Source organism: Oncorhynchus kisutch, linkage group LG9 (genome assembly GCF_002021735.2).
Source record: "Oncorhynchus kisutch isolate 150728-3 linkage group LG9, Okis_V2, whole genome shotgun sequence".
NCBI lineage: Eukaryota > Metazoa > Chordata > Actinopteri > Salmoniformes > Salmonidae > Oncorhynchus > Oncorhynchus kisutch.
In genome coordinates, this window is record NC_034182.2 from 36,650,515 (window position 1) to 36,669,370 (window position 18,856).

The 18,856-nt window shown below is 43.9% G+C and overlaps 1 protein-coding gene across 1 annotated transcript in view; it reads right to left on the minus strand.

The window, feature by feature from the left end:
- Window positions 1-17,089, minus strand: part of LOC116375306 (VPS10 domain-containing receptor SorCS2-like) — a 28,080-nt gene extending 10,991 nt beyond the window's left edge. Inside the window, exons 1-2 of the mRNA XM_031832558.1 lie at window positions 17,027-17,089; window positions 14,830-14,948 (exon numbers count right to left, since the gene is read on the minus strand). Of these exons, the coding sequence (XP_031688418.1) occupies window positions 14,830-14,948; window positions 17,027-17,051 (144 nt within the window). The 5' untranslated portion in view covers window positions 17,052-17,089. The remainder of the gene's footprint in view (window positions 1-14,829; window positions 14,949-17,026) is intronic.
- Window positions 17,090-18,856: the final 1,767 nt, after the last annotated feature.

Sequence of the window (18,856 nt, forward strand, 5' to 3'; positions counted from 1 at the left end):
AGGAGAGAAAAGAGAGAAGGAGAGGAGAAAAAGAGAGGAGGAAAAGAGGGAGAGAGAGAAAGAGAGAAGAAAAGGAGAGAGAGGAGTGAGAGAGAGACGAGAGGAGAAGACAGGGAGAGGAGGGAGAGAAAGAAAGAGAGAGACTGGGAGACAGAGAGAAAGAGAGAGAGAGACAGAGAGAGAGAGAGAGAGAGAGAGAGAGAGAGAGAGAGAGAGAGAGAGACAGACAGAGAGAGAGAGAGAGAGAGAGAGAGAGAGAGAGAGAGAGAGAGACAGAGAGACAGAGAGACAGAGAGAGAGAGAGAGAGACAGAGAGAGAGAGAGAGAGGCATGCAAATCCCAAAAGAATGCTGTCTGGTAATGATGATGTCATGCTGAGGTGGGATCAGACAATCAGAGAGGACAAGTGCTGACCTGCAACAACAACAAAAAGCCCATCTGACATCATAATATTTGACAGTATGGGGGTAGTGTGAACGTTAGTTAGCACTGTGATAGATCAGTGGTGTCAGCTCAATAGAGTCTGCTTGGCTGTTTGTGGTAAGTGCTGATCTAGGATCAGTTTTTCATTTTAGATTTTTATGAATAAGACAGGGGGGGGGACCAGAATCTACACGTTTACTTTGAGACACTTTGTGAATACGGCCCGTGATCTCACTGGGGGAAAGTAAATGCAAGATACTCAAAATACTAACACTGCCTGCTGAGCTAAGCTGAAGATCAACTTGTTCAGAACAGTCACGTGGAAGCTGAAGAGCAACTTGTTCAGAACAGTCACGTAGAAGCTGAAGAGCAACTTGTTCAGAACAGTCACGTGGAAGCTGAAGAGCAGCTTGTTCAGAACAGTCATGTGGAAGCTGAAGAGCAGCTTGTTCAGAACAGTCATGTGGAAGCTGAAGAGCAACTTGTTCAGAACAGTCACGTGGAAGCTGAAGAGCAGCTTGTTCAGAACAGTCACGTGGAAGCTGAAGAGCAGCTTGTTCAGAACAGTCACGTGGAAGATGAAGAGCAGCTTGTTCAGAACAGTCATGTGGAAGCTGAAGAAATGTTTTCCTGTGTGTGGTGAGTTTGGATGTGCTAATACTAACTCTGGGTCCGTCTCTCAGTCTGTCCGTCTGTATTTCCATGCAGCTCAATGTCTGATATACCCCACCCAGGGTACAGGTATACAGTGATTTCTGAAAGTATTCTGGCGCCTTGATGTTTTCAACATTTTGTTACATTACAGTCTTGTTCTAAAATTGATTCAATTACTTTTTTCCCTCATCAATCTGCACACAATACCCCATACTGACAAAGAGAAATCAGGATTTCATTTTTGAAAATTTCATTCAGGAGACATTTTTGCAAATTTACTGTAAAATAAAAAAACTGAAAAACCTTATTTACTTTAAGTATTCAGCCCCTTTGCTATGAGACTCGAATTGAGCTCAGGTGTAATGATGTATGCTGAGAGTCGGGAAGCAAGTTCAGGGAGGGAGTATTTTAATAAATAAACACAACATAATACAAAACAAGAAACACTAACGGCACACAGACATGAAACAGAAACAATGAAGCCTGGGGAAGGAACCTGTCACGTCCTGACCATAGAGAGACCTTATTTTCTATGGTAGAGTAGGTCAGGGCGTGACTGGGGGGTTAGACTAGTTTATTATTTCTATGTGGGGTTCTAGTTTTGCTTTCTATGATGGTGGTTTGTATGATTCCCAATTAGAGGCAGCTGGTAATCGTTGTCTCTAATTGGGGATCATATTTAGGTAGCTTGTTTCCACCTGTGTTTGTGGGATATTGTTTATGTGTAGTTGCATGTCAGCAATCCATTGTCGTCACGTTTCGTTTAGTCTTTATTGTTTTGTGTGTTTCACTAAATAAAGATGTGGAACCCAGATCACGCTGCACGCTGGTCCGAGTATGCTTCAAACGATCGTGACAGAACCAAAGGGAGTTACATATATAGGGAAGGTAATCAGGGAACCGAAGGAGTCCTGGTAAGTCTGATGACGCACAGGTGCGTAACGATGGTGACAGGTGTGCGTCATAACGAGCAGCCTGGTGACCTAGAGGCCGGAGAGGGAGCACACCTGACATCAGGTGCATCCTGTTTCCATTGATTATTCTTGAGATGTTTCTACAACTTTATTGGAGTCCACCTGTGGTAAATTCAATTGATTGGACATGATTTGGAAAGGCACACACCTGTCTATACAAGGTCCCACAGTTGACAGTGCATGTCAGAGCAAAGACCAAGCCATGAGGGTCAAAGGAATTGTCAGTAGAGCTCCGAGACAGGATTGTGTCGAGACAAAGATCTGGGGAGGGGTACCACTTTTTCTTTTGCAGCATTGACCGTCCCCAAGAACACAGTGGGCTCCATAATTATTAAATGGAAGATGTTCGGAACCACCAAGACTCTTCCTAGAGCTGGCCACCCGGCCAATCTGAGCAATCGGGTGAGAAGGGCCTTGGTCAGGGAGAGGTCCATGAATCCCATGGTCACTCTGACAGAGCTCCAGAGTTCCTCTGTGGAGATGGGAGAAACTTCCAGAAGGACAACCATCTCTGCAGCACTCCACCAAATCAGGTCTTTATGGTAGTGGCCAGAAGGAAGTCACTCCTCAGTAAAAGGCACATGACATCCCGCTTGGAATTTGCCAAAAGGCACCAAATGGACTCTCAGACCATGATAAAAAAGATTCTCTGGTCTGATGAATCCAAGATTGAACTCTTAGTCCTGAATGCCAAGCGTCACATCTGGAGGAAACCTGGCACCATCCCTACGGTAAAGCACGGTGGTGACAGCATCATGCTGTGGGGATGTTGTCAGCGGAAGGGACTGGGTGACTAAGCACACAGCCAAGACAATGCAGGAGTGGCTTCTGGACACATCTCTGCATGTCCTTGAGTGGCCCAGCCAGAGCCCGGACTTGAACCCAATCAAACATCTCTGGAGAGACCTGAAAATAGCTGTGCAGTGACGCTCCCCATCCAGCTTGAAAGGATCTGCAGAGAAAAATGAGAGAAACTCCCCAAATACAAGCTTGTAGCGTCATACCCAAGAAGACTCGAGGCTGTAATCGCTGCCAAAGGTGCTTCAACAAAGTACTGAGTAAAGGGTCTGAATACTTATGTAAATGTGCTATTTCTGTTTAAATTTGTAATCATTTTGGGTATTGTGTGTAGATTGATGAGGGATAAAAAATGATTTGATCAATTTTGTCAAAGTCTGAATACTTTCCGAAGGCACTCAACCACTGTTATGAGCAGCTGTCCTTTCACTAGTGTATGTGTCTGTACACAGTTGCATGTGTCTATGCATATCTGTCTGTATGTGTGTGTGTGAGTGTGTGTGAGTGTGTGTGTGTGTGTGAGTGTGTGAGTGTGAGTGTGAGTGTGAGTGTGAGTGTGAGTGTGAGTGTGAGTGTGAGTGTGAGTGTGAGTGTGTGTGAGTGTGTGAGTGTGTGTGTGTGTGTGAGTGTGTGAGTGTGTGTGTGAGTGTGTGTGTGTGTGTGAGTGTGAGTGTGTGTGTGAGTGTGAGTGTGTGTGTGTGTGAGTGTGTGTGTGAGTGTGTGAGTGTGTGTGTGTGTGAGTGTGTGTGTGAGTGTGTGAGTGTGTGTGTGAGTGTGAGTGTGAGTGTGTCTTTGAGGAATGGCTATGTCCCTCTAACCCTCATCCCTCTCAGTGGCAAAGCAGCAGTTAGTAATGCTATAGGGATAATCCCTGGAGATAATAGTCCAATCTTTTGTTGATTCTGACCCTGCATGGGCCTCGACACGTAATGAGATGTTTAAATGCTCTCTCTATGTCTCCTCCACTCTCTCTCTGTCTCCTCCACTCTCTCTATGTCTCATCCACTTTCTCTCTCTCTATGTCTCCTCCACTCTCTCTCTCTATGTCTCCTCCACTCTCTCTCTCCATGTCTCATCCTCTCTCTCTATGTCTCCTCCACTCTCTCTATGTCTCCTCCACTCTCTCTATGTCTCCTCCACTCTCTCTATGTCTCCTCCACTCTCTCTATGTCTCCTCCACTCTCTCTATGTCTCCTCCACTCTCTCTATGTCTCCTCCACTCTCTCTCTCCATGTCTCATCCTCTCTCTCTATGTCTCCTCCACTCTCTCTATGTCTCCTCCACTCTCTCTCTCCATGTCTCATCCTCTCTCTCGCTGTCTCCTCCACTCTCTCTATGTCTCATCCACTTTCTCTCTCTCTATGTCTCCTCCACTCTCTCTCTCTATGTCTCCTCCACTCTCTCTCTCCATGTCTCATCCTCTCTCTCTATGTCTCCTCCACTCTCTCTATGACTCCTCCACTCTCTCTATGTCTCCTTCACTCTCTCTATGTCTCATCCTCTCTCTCTCTCTCTCTCTCTCTATGTCTCCTCCACTCTCTCTGTCTCCTCCACTCTCTCTGTCTCCTCCACTCTCTCTCTCTATGTCTCATCCTCTCTCTCTCTCTCTATGTCTCCTCCACACTCTCTCTATGTCTCCTCCACTCTCTCTATGTTTCTTCCACTCTCTCTATGTCTCCTCCACTCTCTCTCTATGTCTCCTCCACTATTTCTATGTCTCATCCACTCTCTCTCTCTCTATGTCTCCTCCACTCTCTCTCTATGTCTCCTCCACTCTCTCTCTATGTCTCCTCCACTCTCTCTCTGTCTCCTCCACTCTCTCTCTATGTCTCCTCCACTCTCTCTCTATGTCTCATCCACTCTCTCTCTATGTCTCCTCCACTCTCTCTCTATGTGGGGAGGCAGGGTAGCCTAGTGGTTAGAGCGTTGGACTAGTAACCGGAAGGTTGCAAGTTCAAACCCCCGAGCTGACAAGGTACAAATCTGTTGTTCTGCCCCTGAACAGGCAGTTAACCCACTGTTCCTAGGCCCTCATTGAAAATAAGAATTTGTTCTTAACTGACTTGCCTAGTTAAATAAAGGTCAAAATAAATGTCCTCCACTCTCTCTCTATGTCTCCTCCACTCTCTCTCTATGTCTCCTCCACTCTCTCTCTCTATGTCTCATCCACTCTCTCTCTCTATGTCTCATCCTCTCTCTCTCTCTACTATAGCTACTACAATAGATACTTGTAACGGCTCTCGTCGGAATGAGTGGACCAAAGTGCAGCGTGAAAAGTGTTCATGATTTTATTGATCAAAGAAACACTCGAACAAAGTAACAAAACGAAAGCGAACAATTCTGTCAGGTAAACAGATATTAAACAGAAAATTACTACCCACAAACACAGGTGGAAAAGAGGCTGCCTAAGTATGATTCCCAATCAGAGACAACGATAAACAACTGCCTCTGATTGGGAACCATACTCGGCCAAAACAAAGAAATAGACAACATAGAATGCCCAACCCAAATCACACCCTGACCTAACCAAATAGAGAAATAAAACGTCTCTCTAAGGTCAGGGCGTGACAATACTACTGTAGCTACAACTATAGCTACTACAATAGATACTATTATAGATACTACTGTAGCTACTACTATAGCTACTACAATGGATACTATTATAGATACTTCTAGAGATACTACTGTAGCTACTACTATAGATAATATTATTGATACTATTATAGATACTACTGTAGCTACTACTATAGCTACTACAATGGATACTATTATAGATACTTCTAGAGATACTACTGTAGCTACTACTATAGATAATATTATAGATACTATTATAGATACTACTGTAGCTACTACTATAGATACTATTATAGATACTACTATAGATACTACTCTAGCTATTATTGCTACTATTATAGACACTACTGTAGCTATTTTTGCTACGATTATAGACACTACGGTAGCTACAACTATAGCTACTACAATAGATACTATTATAGATACTACTATAGATACTACTGTAGCTACTACTACAGATACTATTATAGATACTATTATAGATACTACTGTAGCTACAATTATAGCTACTACAATAGATACTATTATAGACACTACTGTAGCTACTACTATAGCTACTATAATATATACTATTATAGATACTACTATAGATACTACTGTAGCTACTACTATAGATAATATTATAGATACTATTATAGATACTACTGTAGCTACAACTATAGCTACTACAATAGATACTATTATAGATACTACTGTAGCTGCTACTATAGCTACTACAATAGATACTATTATAGATACTACTGTAGCTACAACTATAGCTACTACAATAGATAATATTATAGATACTACTGTAGCTGCTACTATAGCTACTACAATAGATACTATTATAGATACTACTGTAGCTACAACTATAGCTACTACAATATATACTATTATATATACTACTGTAGCTGCTACTATAGCTACTACTATAGATACTACTGTAGCTATTATTGCTGCTATTATAGACACTACTGTAGCTGCTACTGTAGCTACTACTATAGATACTATTATAGACACTACTGTAGCTACTACTATAGCTACTACAATATATACTATTATAGATACTACTGTAGCTATTATTGCTACTATTATAGACACTACTGTAGCTGCTACTATAGCTAGTACAATAGATACTATTATAGATAATACTGTAGCTACAACTATAGCTACTACAATATATACTATTATATATACTACTGTAGCTGCTACTATAGCTACTACTATAGATACTATTATAGATACTACTGTAGCTATTATTGCTACCATTATAGACACTACTGTAGCTGCTACTATAGCTACTACTATATATACTATTATAGACACTACTGTAGCTACTACTATAGCTACTACAATATATACTATTATAGATACTACTGTAGCTATTATTGCTACCATTATAGACACTACTGTAGCTGCTACTATAGCTACTACTATATATACTATTATAGACACTACTGTAGCTACTACTATAGCTACTACAATATATACTATTATAGATACTACTGTAGCTATTATTGCTACTATTATAGACACTACTGTAGCTGGTACTATAGCTACTACTATAGATACTATTATAGATACCATTTACATCCTTTATTACCTTATTTGAGAGTAATACTGGGATCATTTGGATTGGGTAAAGTAGTCTAGATAAAATGTTCATTTTCAAGAGGGATATTCTACCTAACCAAGAAATCGGGAGAGAGTTCCAGCACTCCAGATCCTGTCTTAATGTATCAAACAATGGAACAAAATTGGCTTTGAACATTTGCTGGAATTTAGGAGTTACAAATACACCCAGATACATAAAAACTGAGGGAGACTATTTAAAAGGGAAGGGGGGAGAGGTATTAGGTACAGAGTGAAGGTTACCAAGTGGCATAGCCTCTGATTTAGTTATGTTAATCTTGTAGCCTGAGAATTAGCTGAATAATTCAATAATATTGATAAGATATGTAATTGAAGTCTCGGGACTAGAGATTAGAATAGAATATACTACAACTAGACTAGACTAGAATATCAGGACATCATCACAAGCTTATTTTATGGTGAACATCACCAATGAGCAGCCCCTGTATAGCAGGCGTTACCCTGTGGTTCCATAACAAGTGCAAATAGGAGAGGGGACAAAGGACAGCCCTGTCTGAGACCTCTGTCTATAGAGAAGCTATTTGACCTTAGCCCATTAGTAAGGACAGCAGCCTGAGCATCATCATATAAAACGTTCACCCATTTTATAAAGTTGTCCCCTAGACCAAATTTAGAATAGGTAAGACCACTCCACACGATCAAATGCTTTCTCAGCATCTAGGGAGAGCACAAGACCATCCATAGCACTTTGTTGGTAGGCTTGAATTACATTAAGAAGCCGCCTGCATGACTTACGGCCCTTAATGAAGTCAGTTTGGTCTCCTTTCACAATTAGTGGCAGTGAGTCCTCTTATCTTGTGGCTAACATTATAGATCAGGCCATGGAACTCTTTATAGAACTCACTACCAAACCCGTCTGGTCCTGGGACCTTACCATTTTGCAAATTCTTAATTGCGAACATTATCTCTTCCTCGGTAATAGGGGTATTAAGGAGAGACCTCTGTTCTTCGGAGATAGTAGGGAGCTCAATCTTAGAAAATAAGTTCTCCATTAATTTGGGTGCATCATTTGGGAGTTTTGAGGCATAAAGGTTCGCATAAAATTTCTTAAATTTGTCATTTATCAATTTGTTTTCATATAATTGATTGCCACCAGAATCATTAATTGAAAGATTAGTGGAATCTGTGTGGGTAGCTGGACAGGTAGGATGACTGACAGTGAAGGTGAACAGGTGGTCACGTGTCAGGTGACAGAGGAATGGATGAGACTGAGGCAGGAATTCCTTTAACCATAAAGAGGTATATTTACTGGGTAGTGTGGATTCATGGACGCACATAACTTCTGGATCAGATGGAGTTAAGGAAGAGAAAGCAGCGAGATCAGGCAATGGCAATTTCCTCCTTTTATGGAGTTGAGATCTGTCTGACATTTCCACCTGACCTAATTAAAGCGCCCCTGGCCCAGCTGAGTAAATGGTAATGAATTAAAGGATTATTCCACCAACTCCATGGGCCTTTTCTACAGTAATAGTGGCAATTGACTGAGAGTCAGCTCTCTTTTTAGCTAGGTATGCCAAGTACTTTCCTGGCTTACCGCCATGTTCATATAGCTTTTGCCTGACAAATCTCATTTTCTTTTCAGCGTCTTGTGTTAGGAGAGTCCAACGTTGATCTAAGGACTGATATTTCCTTTAATAGGGCAGGAGTGGGAGTTTTAATGTAGTCCTTCTCTTTAGTTCCTAATTCACCCTCTAACGTTTTTGGCTTTTCACGCTTTTTCCGTCTCTTAGTGGCTGTGTATGACATAATCAGACCCCTGGCGTACGCTTTACAGGTTTCCCAAAGGAGCGAGGGGTTATCTGTTGATTGAGAGTTAATAGAGATGCTTTAAACTCTGTAATAAAATATGATGTGAATGTATGGTCTTTAAGAATGGTTGTATTCAACCTCCAACGTCTTGACCGATTGAATGCCCCGTTGAGTTTTATGTCCAGGATCACCTCCGCATGATCAGATATGACTATGCTTCCCATCCTAGCGGATAAAACAGACTGCAAAGACATCCTGGGCATAACAAAGTAATCTATTCTAGTCTGACATCCATGAGGTGCAGAGAAAAAAGTGAACTCTCTGTTGGAGGGATGAAAAGTTCTCCAGACATCCGCATACCCCAGATCATCACAAATAGCTTTAAGTGACTTAGCTTGAGGAGAGAGTGAAGCTATACCGCTGGGAAACATGTCAATAAGTGGGTTCAACAAGCAGTTAAAATCTCCTCCAACCACTGCAGTGTCTGAGTTTAATTCTGAAAAGTTGAGAAATACCTTAGTGAGGAAATCAGGGGGGTGGGCAGGGGGGAAGTAAATATTCATTATGGAAATGTTCTGCCCTTGTAAAGTACCATTAATTACAACAAAGCGACCAAATTTATATTTCACACAATTCAAGACCTTAAGTGGTAAGTTATTTTTCACAATAATTGCTATACCTCTACTTCTGGATGTAAATGATGAGAAAAACACTTGACCAAACCCCCTTGTTGCAATTTCAGATGCTCCTTATCATCCAAATTAGTTTCTTGCAACAGGGCGATATCAATATTTTCTTTTTTCAAAAATAGACAGTACCTTCTTCCTTTTAATAGGGTTATGGCTCCCTCTAATGTTCCATGTACATACAAGCAGTCTGTTACCTGCCATTGCACTTTGACCATTCAATATCCAGACTGGATCCTACTGTAAAAGTGGGGTGGTACCTTTTTCCATGTGTTGAACTCTCTTCTATCTCACCGAGCATAAACAAACAATATGAACCCTGAACTCGAACTATACTAAACCCAAAAATGAAACATGTAAAGATCCAAAAGGGTTTTTTCCCACTAGCTAACATGCAGGGGATTTCAACTCTCCAATGTAGACTCTTAAGTCCGCATTGCCACTCAATAGCCTTATCCTTAATATATATGAAAATGAAAATCAATAGAAGAAGATTGAGGCTCTTCCACCTAAAACCAAGCCTGGGCACCAATATGGATTCACACATATCTCAGCCTGGGCTATAGAGGCAGTTACTTTAGCAAGAAAAATAATAAAGATACGAATATTACTGAACCGGAGTACGTGAGAACTCACACCACTGTTTCATGATCAGATTCAAATAAAAATAAAAAGGTTATCCAATGCTGCAGAGGTGCAGCTTAAAGTTATTTACCCGAGAGAGTCAATAAACGCACGACCCTCTTCAAGTGTGTAGAGTTTTTTAGGCGATCCGTTGACCATAATCTTCAATGTGGCCGGGTACAACAGTGCGTAGTCCATCTTCATTCTCTTGAGTCGAGCCTTCGCCTCATCAAGCGCTTTGCGTCTTAGTACAACCGCTGTGGAATAATCATTGAAGAATGAGACCTTTGGACTTTTACGTTGACTACCATCAGAACCAATGTTTCTAGCCGCATCCATGACGCGCTGCTTGTCGGTGAAGTTGTGGAACTTTATAACCACTGGCCGTGGGCGGTGATTGGGACCGGGTATCGGTGCTTGAGAGCGATGGGCTGTCCAGCTTCACACGACCAGCCTTAGTGTCCATTTGTAGGTAGCCAGGGATCCATTCCTCAAAATTGTTTACTGAACATGTCCCTTCAGAATTTTCCGGGAGTCCCACAACACGGATATTGCATCTGCGACCTTGATTATCCAAGTCGTCAATGTGCTCCGCCATTTCACGCACCTGTTTCCACTGTAGCAATTCTTCCTTCCGCCTCATCAACACGTTTGACAACCCTCTGTAGTTCAGTTGAATGGCCTGCTATTGCTTCCAAGACCGTTCTTATCTTAACATCGATCACTTTAGTAATGTTATCAGTCATCTTTTGAATCACCAGGTCCATTGTGCCTGAATCCGCAATGGTGTTAGCTTCGCTAACGTTAGCTAGCTCCTCCTGCACATCTACAGGGATGGTGATTTTGGTCGAGTTCTTAGTAGTTTTGATGAGCATGTTGTCAAGGATTTTTGAGAAATACCCGTCAAGACTCATTGTAGGATAACTTATTTAGCCAATTCTACCACTTTTTCAAGCTAGGAGATTAATGTAAAAATATACATTTACGAATGCCACGGGAGCTCGCTGAAACACAGTGTTCTCTCTACGGCGTCATTTTGTCCCCCTCTTCTATGATTTTCTATTTCTATGTTTTGGCCGGATATGGTTCTCAATCAGGGACAGCTGTCTATCGTTGTCTCTGATTGGGAACCATACTTAGGTACCCTTTTTCCCACCTGTGTTTGTGGGAAGTTAACTTTGTATGATGGCACATAGCCTTAAGCTTCACGGTTTGTTTTGTATTGTTTATTTTTTTGACGGTGTCATTTTGAATTAAAGAGAAAATGTACGCTCACCACGCTACACCTTGGTCCAGTTCTTTTAACGGCCGTGACAGAACATCCCACCACCAAAGGACCAAGCAGTGTGGTAAAGAGGACTCCTGGACATGGGAGGAGATCCTGGATGGTAAGGACCCTGGAGGCAGGTTGGGGAGTATCGCTGTCCACGGGAGAAACTGGAGGCAGCTAAGGCGGAGCGGCAAGATTATGAGGGAACACGGCTGGCAAGGAAGCCCGAGAGGCAGCCCCCAAATATTTTGGGGGGGAAACACGGGGAGTTTGGCAGAGTCAGGTTGGAGACCCGAGCCAACTCCCTGTGCTTACCGTGGCGAGCATGTGACTGGTCAGGCCCCGTACTATGGGTGATGCGCACTGTGTCTCGGCCGAGCATTCACAGGTCGGTGCCAGCGTCACGTATTTGCCGGGTGGAAGTGGGCATCCAGCCAGAACGGGTGGTGCCAGCTCTGCGCTCGAGGCCACCAGTGTGTCTCCACGGCCCAGTGTATCCGGTGCCTCTGCCAAGGAAGAGGCCTCCTGTATGTCTCCCCAGCCTGGTGAGTCCTGTGCCTGCTCCCAGAGCCAGGTCTCCTGTGTGTCTCCCCAGCCTGGCGAGTCCTGTGCCAGCGCCCAGCCCGGAGCCTCCAGAGACGGCCTCCAGCCCGGAGCCTCCAGAGACGGCCTCCAGTCCGGAGCCCCCAGTGACGTTCTCCAGTCCGGAGCCCCCAGTGACGTTCTCCAGTCCGGAGCCCCCAGCGACGGCAGGTTGGGGAGTATCGCTGTCCACGGGAGAAACTGGAGGCAGCTAAGGCGGAGCGGCAAGATTATGAGGGAACACGGCTGGCAAGGAAGCCCGAGAGGCAGCCCCCAAATTTTTTGGGGGGGAAACACGGGGAGTTTGGCAGAGTCAGGTTGGAGACCCGAGCCAACTCCCTGTGCTTACCGTGGCGAGCATGTGACTGGTCAGGCCCCGTACTATGGGTGATGCGTACTGTGTCTCGGCCGAGCATTCACAGGCCGGTGTGCTCGGTGCCAGCGTCACGTATTTGCCGGGTGGAAGTGGGCATCCAGCCAGAACGGGTGGTGCCAGCTCTGCGCTCGAGGCCACCAGTGTGTCTCCACGGCCCAGTGTATCCGGTGCCTCGGCCAAGGAAGAGGCCTCCTGTATGTCTCCCCAGCCTGGTGAGTCCTGTGCCTGCTCCCAGAGCCAGGTCTCCTGTGTGTCTCCCCAGCCTGGTGAGTCCTGTGCCTGCGCCCAGCCCGGAGCCTCCAGAGACGGCCTCCAGCCCGGAGCCTCCAGAGACGGCCTCCAGTCCGGAGCCCCCAGTGACGTTCTCCAGTCCGGAGCCCCCAGCGACGGCCTCCAGTCCGGGGCCCGCAACGAGGGTGCCCAGTCCAGGGCCCGCTACGAGGGTCCCCAGTTCGGGGGTCGGCGGCGAGGGTCCCCACACCAGAGGTGCCACCAAAGTGGGGTGAGCCAGCGGTGGAGCGGGTTCTGCGTCCCGCACCTGAGCCGCCGTCGCGGATAGATGCCCACCCAGACCCTCCCCTATAGGTTTAGCCTTTGGGGGGGCAGTACTGTCACGCCCTGACCTTAGAGATCATTTTTATTTATCTCTATTTTGGTTTGGTCAGGGTGTGAGTTGGGGTGGGCATTCTATGTTTTGTGTTTCTATGATTTTCTATTTCTAAATTTTGGCCGGATATGGTTCTCAATCAGGGACAGCTGTCTATCGTTGTCTCTGATTCGGAACCATACTTAGGTACCCTTTTTCCCACCTGTGTTTGTGGGAAGTAAACTTTGTTTGATGACACATAGCCTTAAGCTTCACGGTTTGTTTTGTATTGTTTATTGTTTTGTCGGCGTCATTTAAAAAAAAAGAGAAAATGTATGCTCACGACGCAGCATCTTGGTCCAGTTCTTTTGACGGCCGTGACAGCATCTACTACTATAGATACTAATGTAGCTACTACTATAACTACTACTACAGTATAACTCATATTATAGCTACTATTATTACTACTGTTACTACTATAGATAATACTATACCTACTACTAAATATACAATTATAGACACTACTATAGATTATGCTATAGCTACTACTATAGCTACTACTATAGTTACTACTATATATACTACAATAGCAACTACTATAGATACTATTATAGTTACTATTATAGCTAATACTATAGCTACCATTATAGATACTATTATAGATACTACTATAGATACTACTATAGCTGTTATTATGTATCCTACTATAGCTGCTACTATATACACTACTATTGATACTACTATAGCTACTGCTATAGCTAATACTATAGCTGCTATTATAGCTACAACTATAGATACTACTATAGATTCTACTATAGATACTACTATACCTGCTATTATAGATACTACTATAGATACTACTATAGATACTACTATAGCTGCTATTATAGATACTACTATATATACTACTATAGATACTACTATAGTTATTATGTATACTACTATAGATACTACTATAGATACTACTATAGCTGCTATTATAGATACTACTATATATACTACTATATATACTACTATAGCTATTATGTATACTACTATAGATACTACTATAGATAATACTATAGCTACTATTGCTACTATTAGAAATACTATTATAGATACTACTATACCTGCTATTATAGATACTACTATATATACTACTATAGCTACTACTATATATAATATTTTAGCTACTACTATAAATACTATTATAGCTACTATTATAGCTAATATTGCTACTATTATAGATACTATTATAGATACTACTATAGATACTACTATAGATACTACTATAGCTGTTATTATATATGTATACTATATACATACTACTATAGATACTCCTATAGCTGCTATTATATAGACTACTATATATACCACTATAGATACTACTATAGATACTATTATAGCTGCTATTATAGCTACTATTTCAGTATAGCTACTATTATAGCTATTAAGCCCACTAGTGACAATGGGAGCTCCATCATATGGCGTGTAATGTCCTTACAAACAACCATTCCTTAATAAGCAAGCGTTCATTAACATTCCTTCATATATGAATGCCAAAGTGTGTAGATTTAGAGAGGGACATTTCAATCATGAGGATGTCATTAGGATTTTATGCAGTGATACATCAGGTTGATTTTTATCTCCGATGTTTTTGTATATTTCTGTATGTATTTTGTTTCTGGTTTGTCTATGAGATGTGTCTGAAACGTTGTTCCCCCTCTGCTGCTGTCTTGGACCAGGTCTCTCTTGAAAAATAAATGTTATCACAATAACACTAACCTGGATAAACACAGGTTGTATAAAATCAAGCAAGCTTCCAATACCATTGTGTCTATACCATTGTGGCACATTATAACCAAACAATTGTGAAGACATATCACAAATACAAAGGGGTTTTATAATAAATGCGTCTTTACCTTGACAAATATGTAGTCGTCCTGGACTGAGAGAGAGTTGTGGTCAATCTTCCCCAGGAACTGAGCCGTTACAGTCTTGTCTGAGCAGTTCTGGATCAGACAGGTTACATACAGGTACCCTGGGGAGAGAGAATTAAGGGGGCAGTTGTTAGAGCCCCACCCCCAGAATACACATTATTGTAGGGGACAATGTTCAAATGTTTTTCAGAAATATATTTAATTGCGTAAGTGTATTTATTGGTTTCATTTCATTTTGATAAGACATAAAAATCCAATGAATTGAAGGTTATTTGTTGATGTAAAAATCTAAATGTACCAATTTTGAGGTTGTTTCGTTAGATTTGGTGTTGGGTGGGGTTACGTTGAGCCATACCGAATTTCACACACAGCATCTGCATCAGCAACAACTGTAGTGGCAAGAGTCGTCAGGGAGATGACAAGCTAGCGATGTTGCCATGGGTGGGCCTTGGAAGGGCATAAGCCCACCCACTGGGGAGCCAGGCCCAGCCAATCAGAATGGGGTTTTCCCTCACAAAAGTGTTTTATTACAGACAGAAATACTTCTCAGCACCCCAAGGAGGCTGACAAGGCAGCTGGAAGGTAAAACGAAAGTAGAAAATGAGGAAAATAATAGTTTTGGCCCTACAGACATCGATTACCACATAAAAGACCGCCATGGTTACCGTGGTTACCGACATGAATTATGTGGATAGTGTGAAAGACTGGTTGATGGTACGTGGAGATGTTTTAATGGAGTTAAACCAGGTTAACCTGTTTATGTGAGTCTGTGTAGGCCTGTTCATTGTGTTGCTTTATGTATCTGGATGTGTGACTAGACGACAGTGTGTCCATGTGTCTGCATTAGCAGCCTCGCCACTCTCCACATCAATCTCCCTAACGACACACACAGACCCTGCCAGCCTCCCAGCGAGCCAGCCTCATCCATCAACCCTCCACCCCTACCTCCCATCTACCCCCTCATCACCCTGGGCATAGACCCTAGGCAAGTCCCAGGCTTGTGTGCTGGCCTAGGCCTCTCTCTCGGGCTCAGGTACATTGTGTGACCAGGCCACCAGGCCACCATCCGCCCCCCCTGGTACCTGCCATCGTTTAACCTTGACAGGACCCAGGGTGACGGGGGCGCAGGGGGAACAGCTTGGCCTGGCATGCCTGGTCGCCCAGGCCCCTCTAACCAATCCGTCTGGAAGTGGGAGCTGCCATGCAATGGAGAAGTGGGGGAGGGTGGGGGGAGAAGGACCATGTGGCTCTGCCTAGCCCAAGGAAGAGCTCTCCTGCCTGGGCAGCTGGGCCAGACAGACAGCCTCTCTGGTTCTCTGAAAAAACACGGCCCAGGCTTGTTCCAGATGACAGGTTCCAGACTCTAAGCTGCATGTTCAGTTCCCCATCAGAAAGTATAGACACACCTATGGGATTTGGAAGTTGTTTCTCATTTTTTGGGGGGGAAGATGATTTGTTTTAAGTGACTTCATATCAGGGGAGATGTGTTGTGTAACAAACAAGGCATTAACATGTTCTCTCCTTCATTTGTCCTTCCTCTCCTTCTTTCCCTGTCTTCCAGTCTGTTTTATTCTCCTGGTCTACTCTGTGGAATGATGGGTTGTCAAAGTGTACCGAGCGGGAAGACATGGCTCAGCATTTTAAAGCAAACACACATGCATTCTATCATAGGCATGCAGACACACACACACGCACACTCCTTCTACACCCTCCACTCAGAGCTAACCTGGCTGGCTGCTGATGTGACAATCCCCTCTGACTGGGGACCTGGGCACTGAATTCCCCCTGACTCCCCTCTGACTTCTCCCTGACTCCCCCCTGACTCCACCATGACCTCACTAGAAGGTCAACCTATCACCCCCTTTATTACCGGAGTCTACACTGAGGTTTCAGAGGCAGATGAGGGACAGGCCAATAGGAGGAGAAGGAGAGGGATCGAGAGAGAAAGGTTATTGGTGCCTGTGGGAGTGGGAGTGGAACAGACAGTAGACTTGTCTTGAATGGAGTGGAGGAAAATGAGAGATGGGTAGTTGAGGGTGGCAATGTGTGTTCAAGGGATACTAGAAGAGGAAGTAGGTGTACTCACTTTGTAATAGTGTATAGTCAGTGAGGAAGTGGGTAAGGATAGAGTTCACAGAAAGTCCAGACATGCGTGCACACTGAAAGAACAGCACAGTACCTCCACTTGTGTCCTGCATCTCCATATGCACCAAGTCAGGGTCCACATCTACACCAGCCACAGACCTGAGACAGAGGAAGCTAGAATTCAAGTTGAAAGTTGGAACAACAGAACTCATCTTCTTGTGCACTTCACCCGCCCTTCCTCCCTCTCTCTCTCTCTCTCTCTCTCTCTCTCTCTCTCTCTCTCTCTCTCTTCCTCCCTATTTCTCTCTTCCCCCCTCTTTCTCTCTCTTCCTCCCTATCTCTTTCCCCCCTCTCTCTTTCCCCCTCTCTCTCTATCCCCCTCTCTCTCCCTCCTCTCTCTTTTCTCCCTCTCTTTCTCTTTCCCCGCTCTCCCCCCCACCTCTCTCTCTCTTCCCACCTCTCTCTCCCCCCCTCCCCATCTCTCTTTCCCCGACCCCCTCTCCCCACCTCTCTCTCTCTTCCCAGCTCTCTCTCTCTTCCCCTCTTTCTCTCTCCCCCCCCTCTCCCCCTCTCGCTCTCTCCCCCCTCTCTCTTTCCCCACTCTCTCTCACCCCCCCTCTCTCTGCCCCCTCTCTCTCACCCCCCTCTCTCTCTGCCCCCCTCTCTCTTTCCCCCCATCTCTCTCTTCCCCCTCTCCCTCCTCTCTCCCGCCACTCTCCCTCTTCCCTTTGCCCCTTTCTCTCTGATTAGAAGTCAGTAGTGAAGTCTGTGAAATCTCCTCAGCTCTTTAAAGATATATGTTAAATATATAAAACCTCCATTACGGTCCGTATAAAGAGCCTGTATGTGCAATTACTGTAGCAGGTTGTGGAAGAGAAGGAGAGAAGGAATGAGGGAGGTAGGGAAAGAGGAAAGGAGGGAGGGAGAGGGAGAACACAACTCCATTTTGTATTCTATCAAACGTCTGCCATAATATCAGTATTCTACTCACATAGTTTGGCATTCTCTGAGATGTTCTTTCCGTCTGCTCATGGCCATCAACACCACACGAGCCACAAGTTCACGAAACCCGTAACCAGTTCACCTCAGTTCTATTTCCTAGGATAGCCACTAGCCAGTAACAACCTCTAAACCCAACTCTGAATAAGTAGAGAAACAGAGTTGTATAAAGCATCAGTGTCTGTGGCATACATCTTGTTGGACGGACCACCCCGTCAGATAGTAGCTGACTAGCTCTTTCAAGTGAACTTGATTTATCAGGATTGGCTTCCAGACCATTCTTCTCTTCCACAGGGAGAACAAGGCTATTACAGGCCTAACAATCAGCTAATGCTGGCCTATCGGAAAGCATGGATGCTTTGAGAGGTTTTTTAAGGCCCAGGAGTTTTCCGTGTCAGCGCATGTGGTCAGAAAGCACTCTCAGCCCTAGTGTGTTCTAGTTAGAGAAAAATTAAATCTTGACCCTACGACTTGAGCAGGAACAACTAGGCCCTAGACATATAGCTACTGTGTCTCTGTTAGCATTTTACGCCTCACTACATAGTGGATATTATTGTATTGTTCAGAGAGTCACTGGCAAAAACAAATGGTGATGGTTTTATTAGTAGTCAGTGGTTGGGTTGACACATGTGCTCCGTGGATTATGTACAATGGCTTGCAAAAGTATACATCCCTCCCCCTGGAATCTTTCCAATTTTGTTGCCTTACAACCTGGAATTAAAATGGATTTTTTTGTGGGGTTTGTATCATTTGATTTACATGACATGCCTAACACTTTGAAGAAGCAAAATATTTTTTTATTGTGAAACAAACAAGAAATAATACAAAAAAACTGAATACTTTGTAGAGCCACCTTTCACAGCAATTACAGCTGCAAGTCTCTTGGGGTATGTCTCTATAAGCTTAGCACATCGAGCCACTGGGA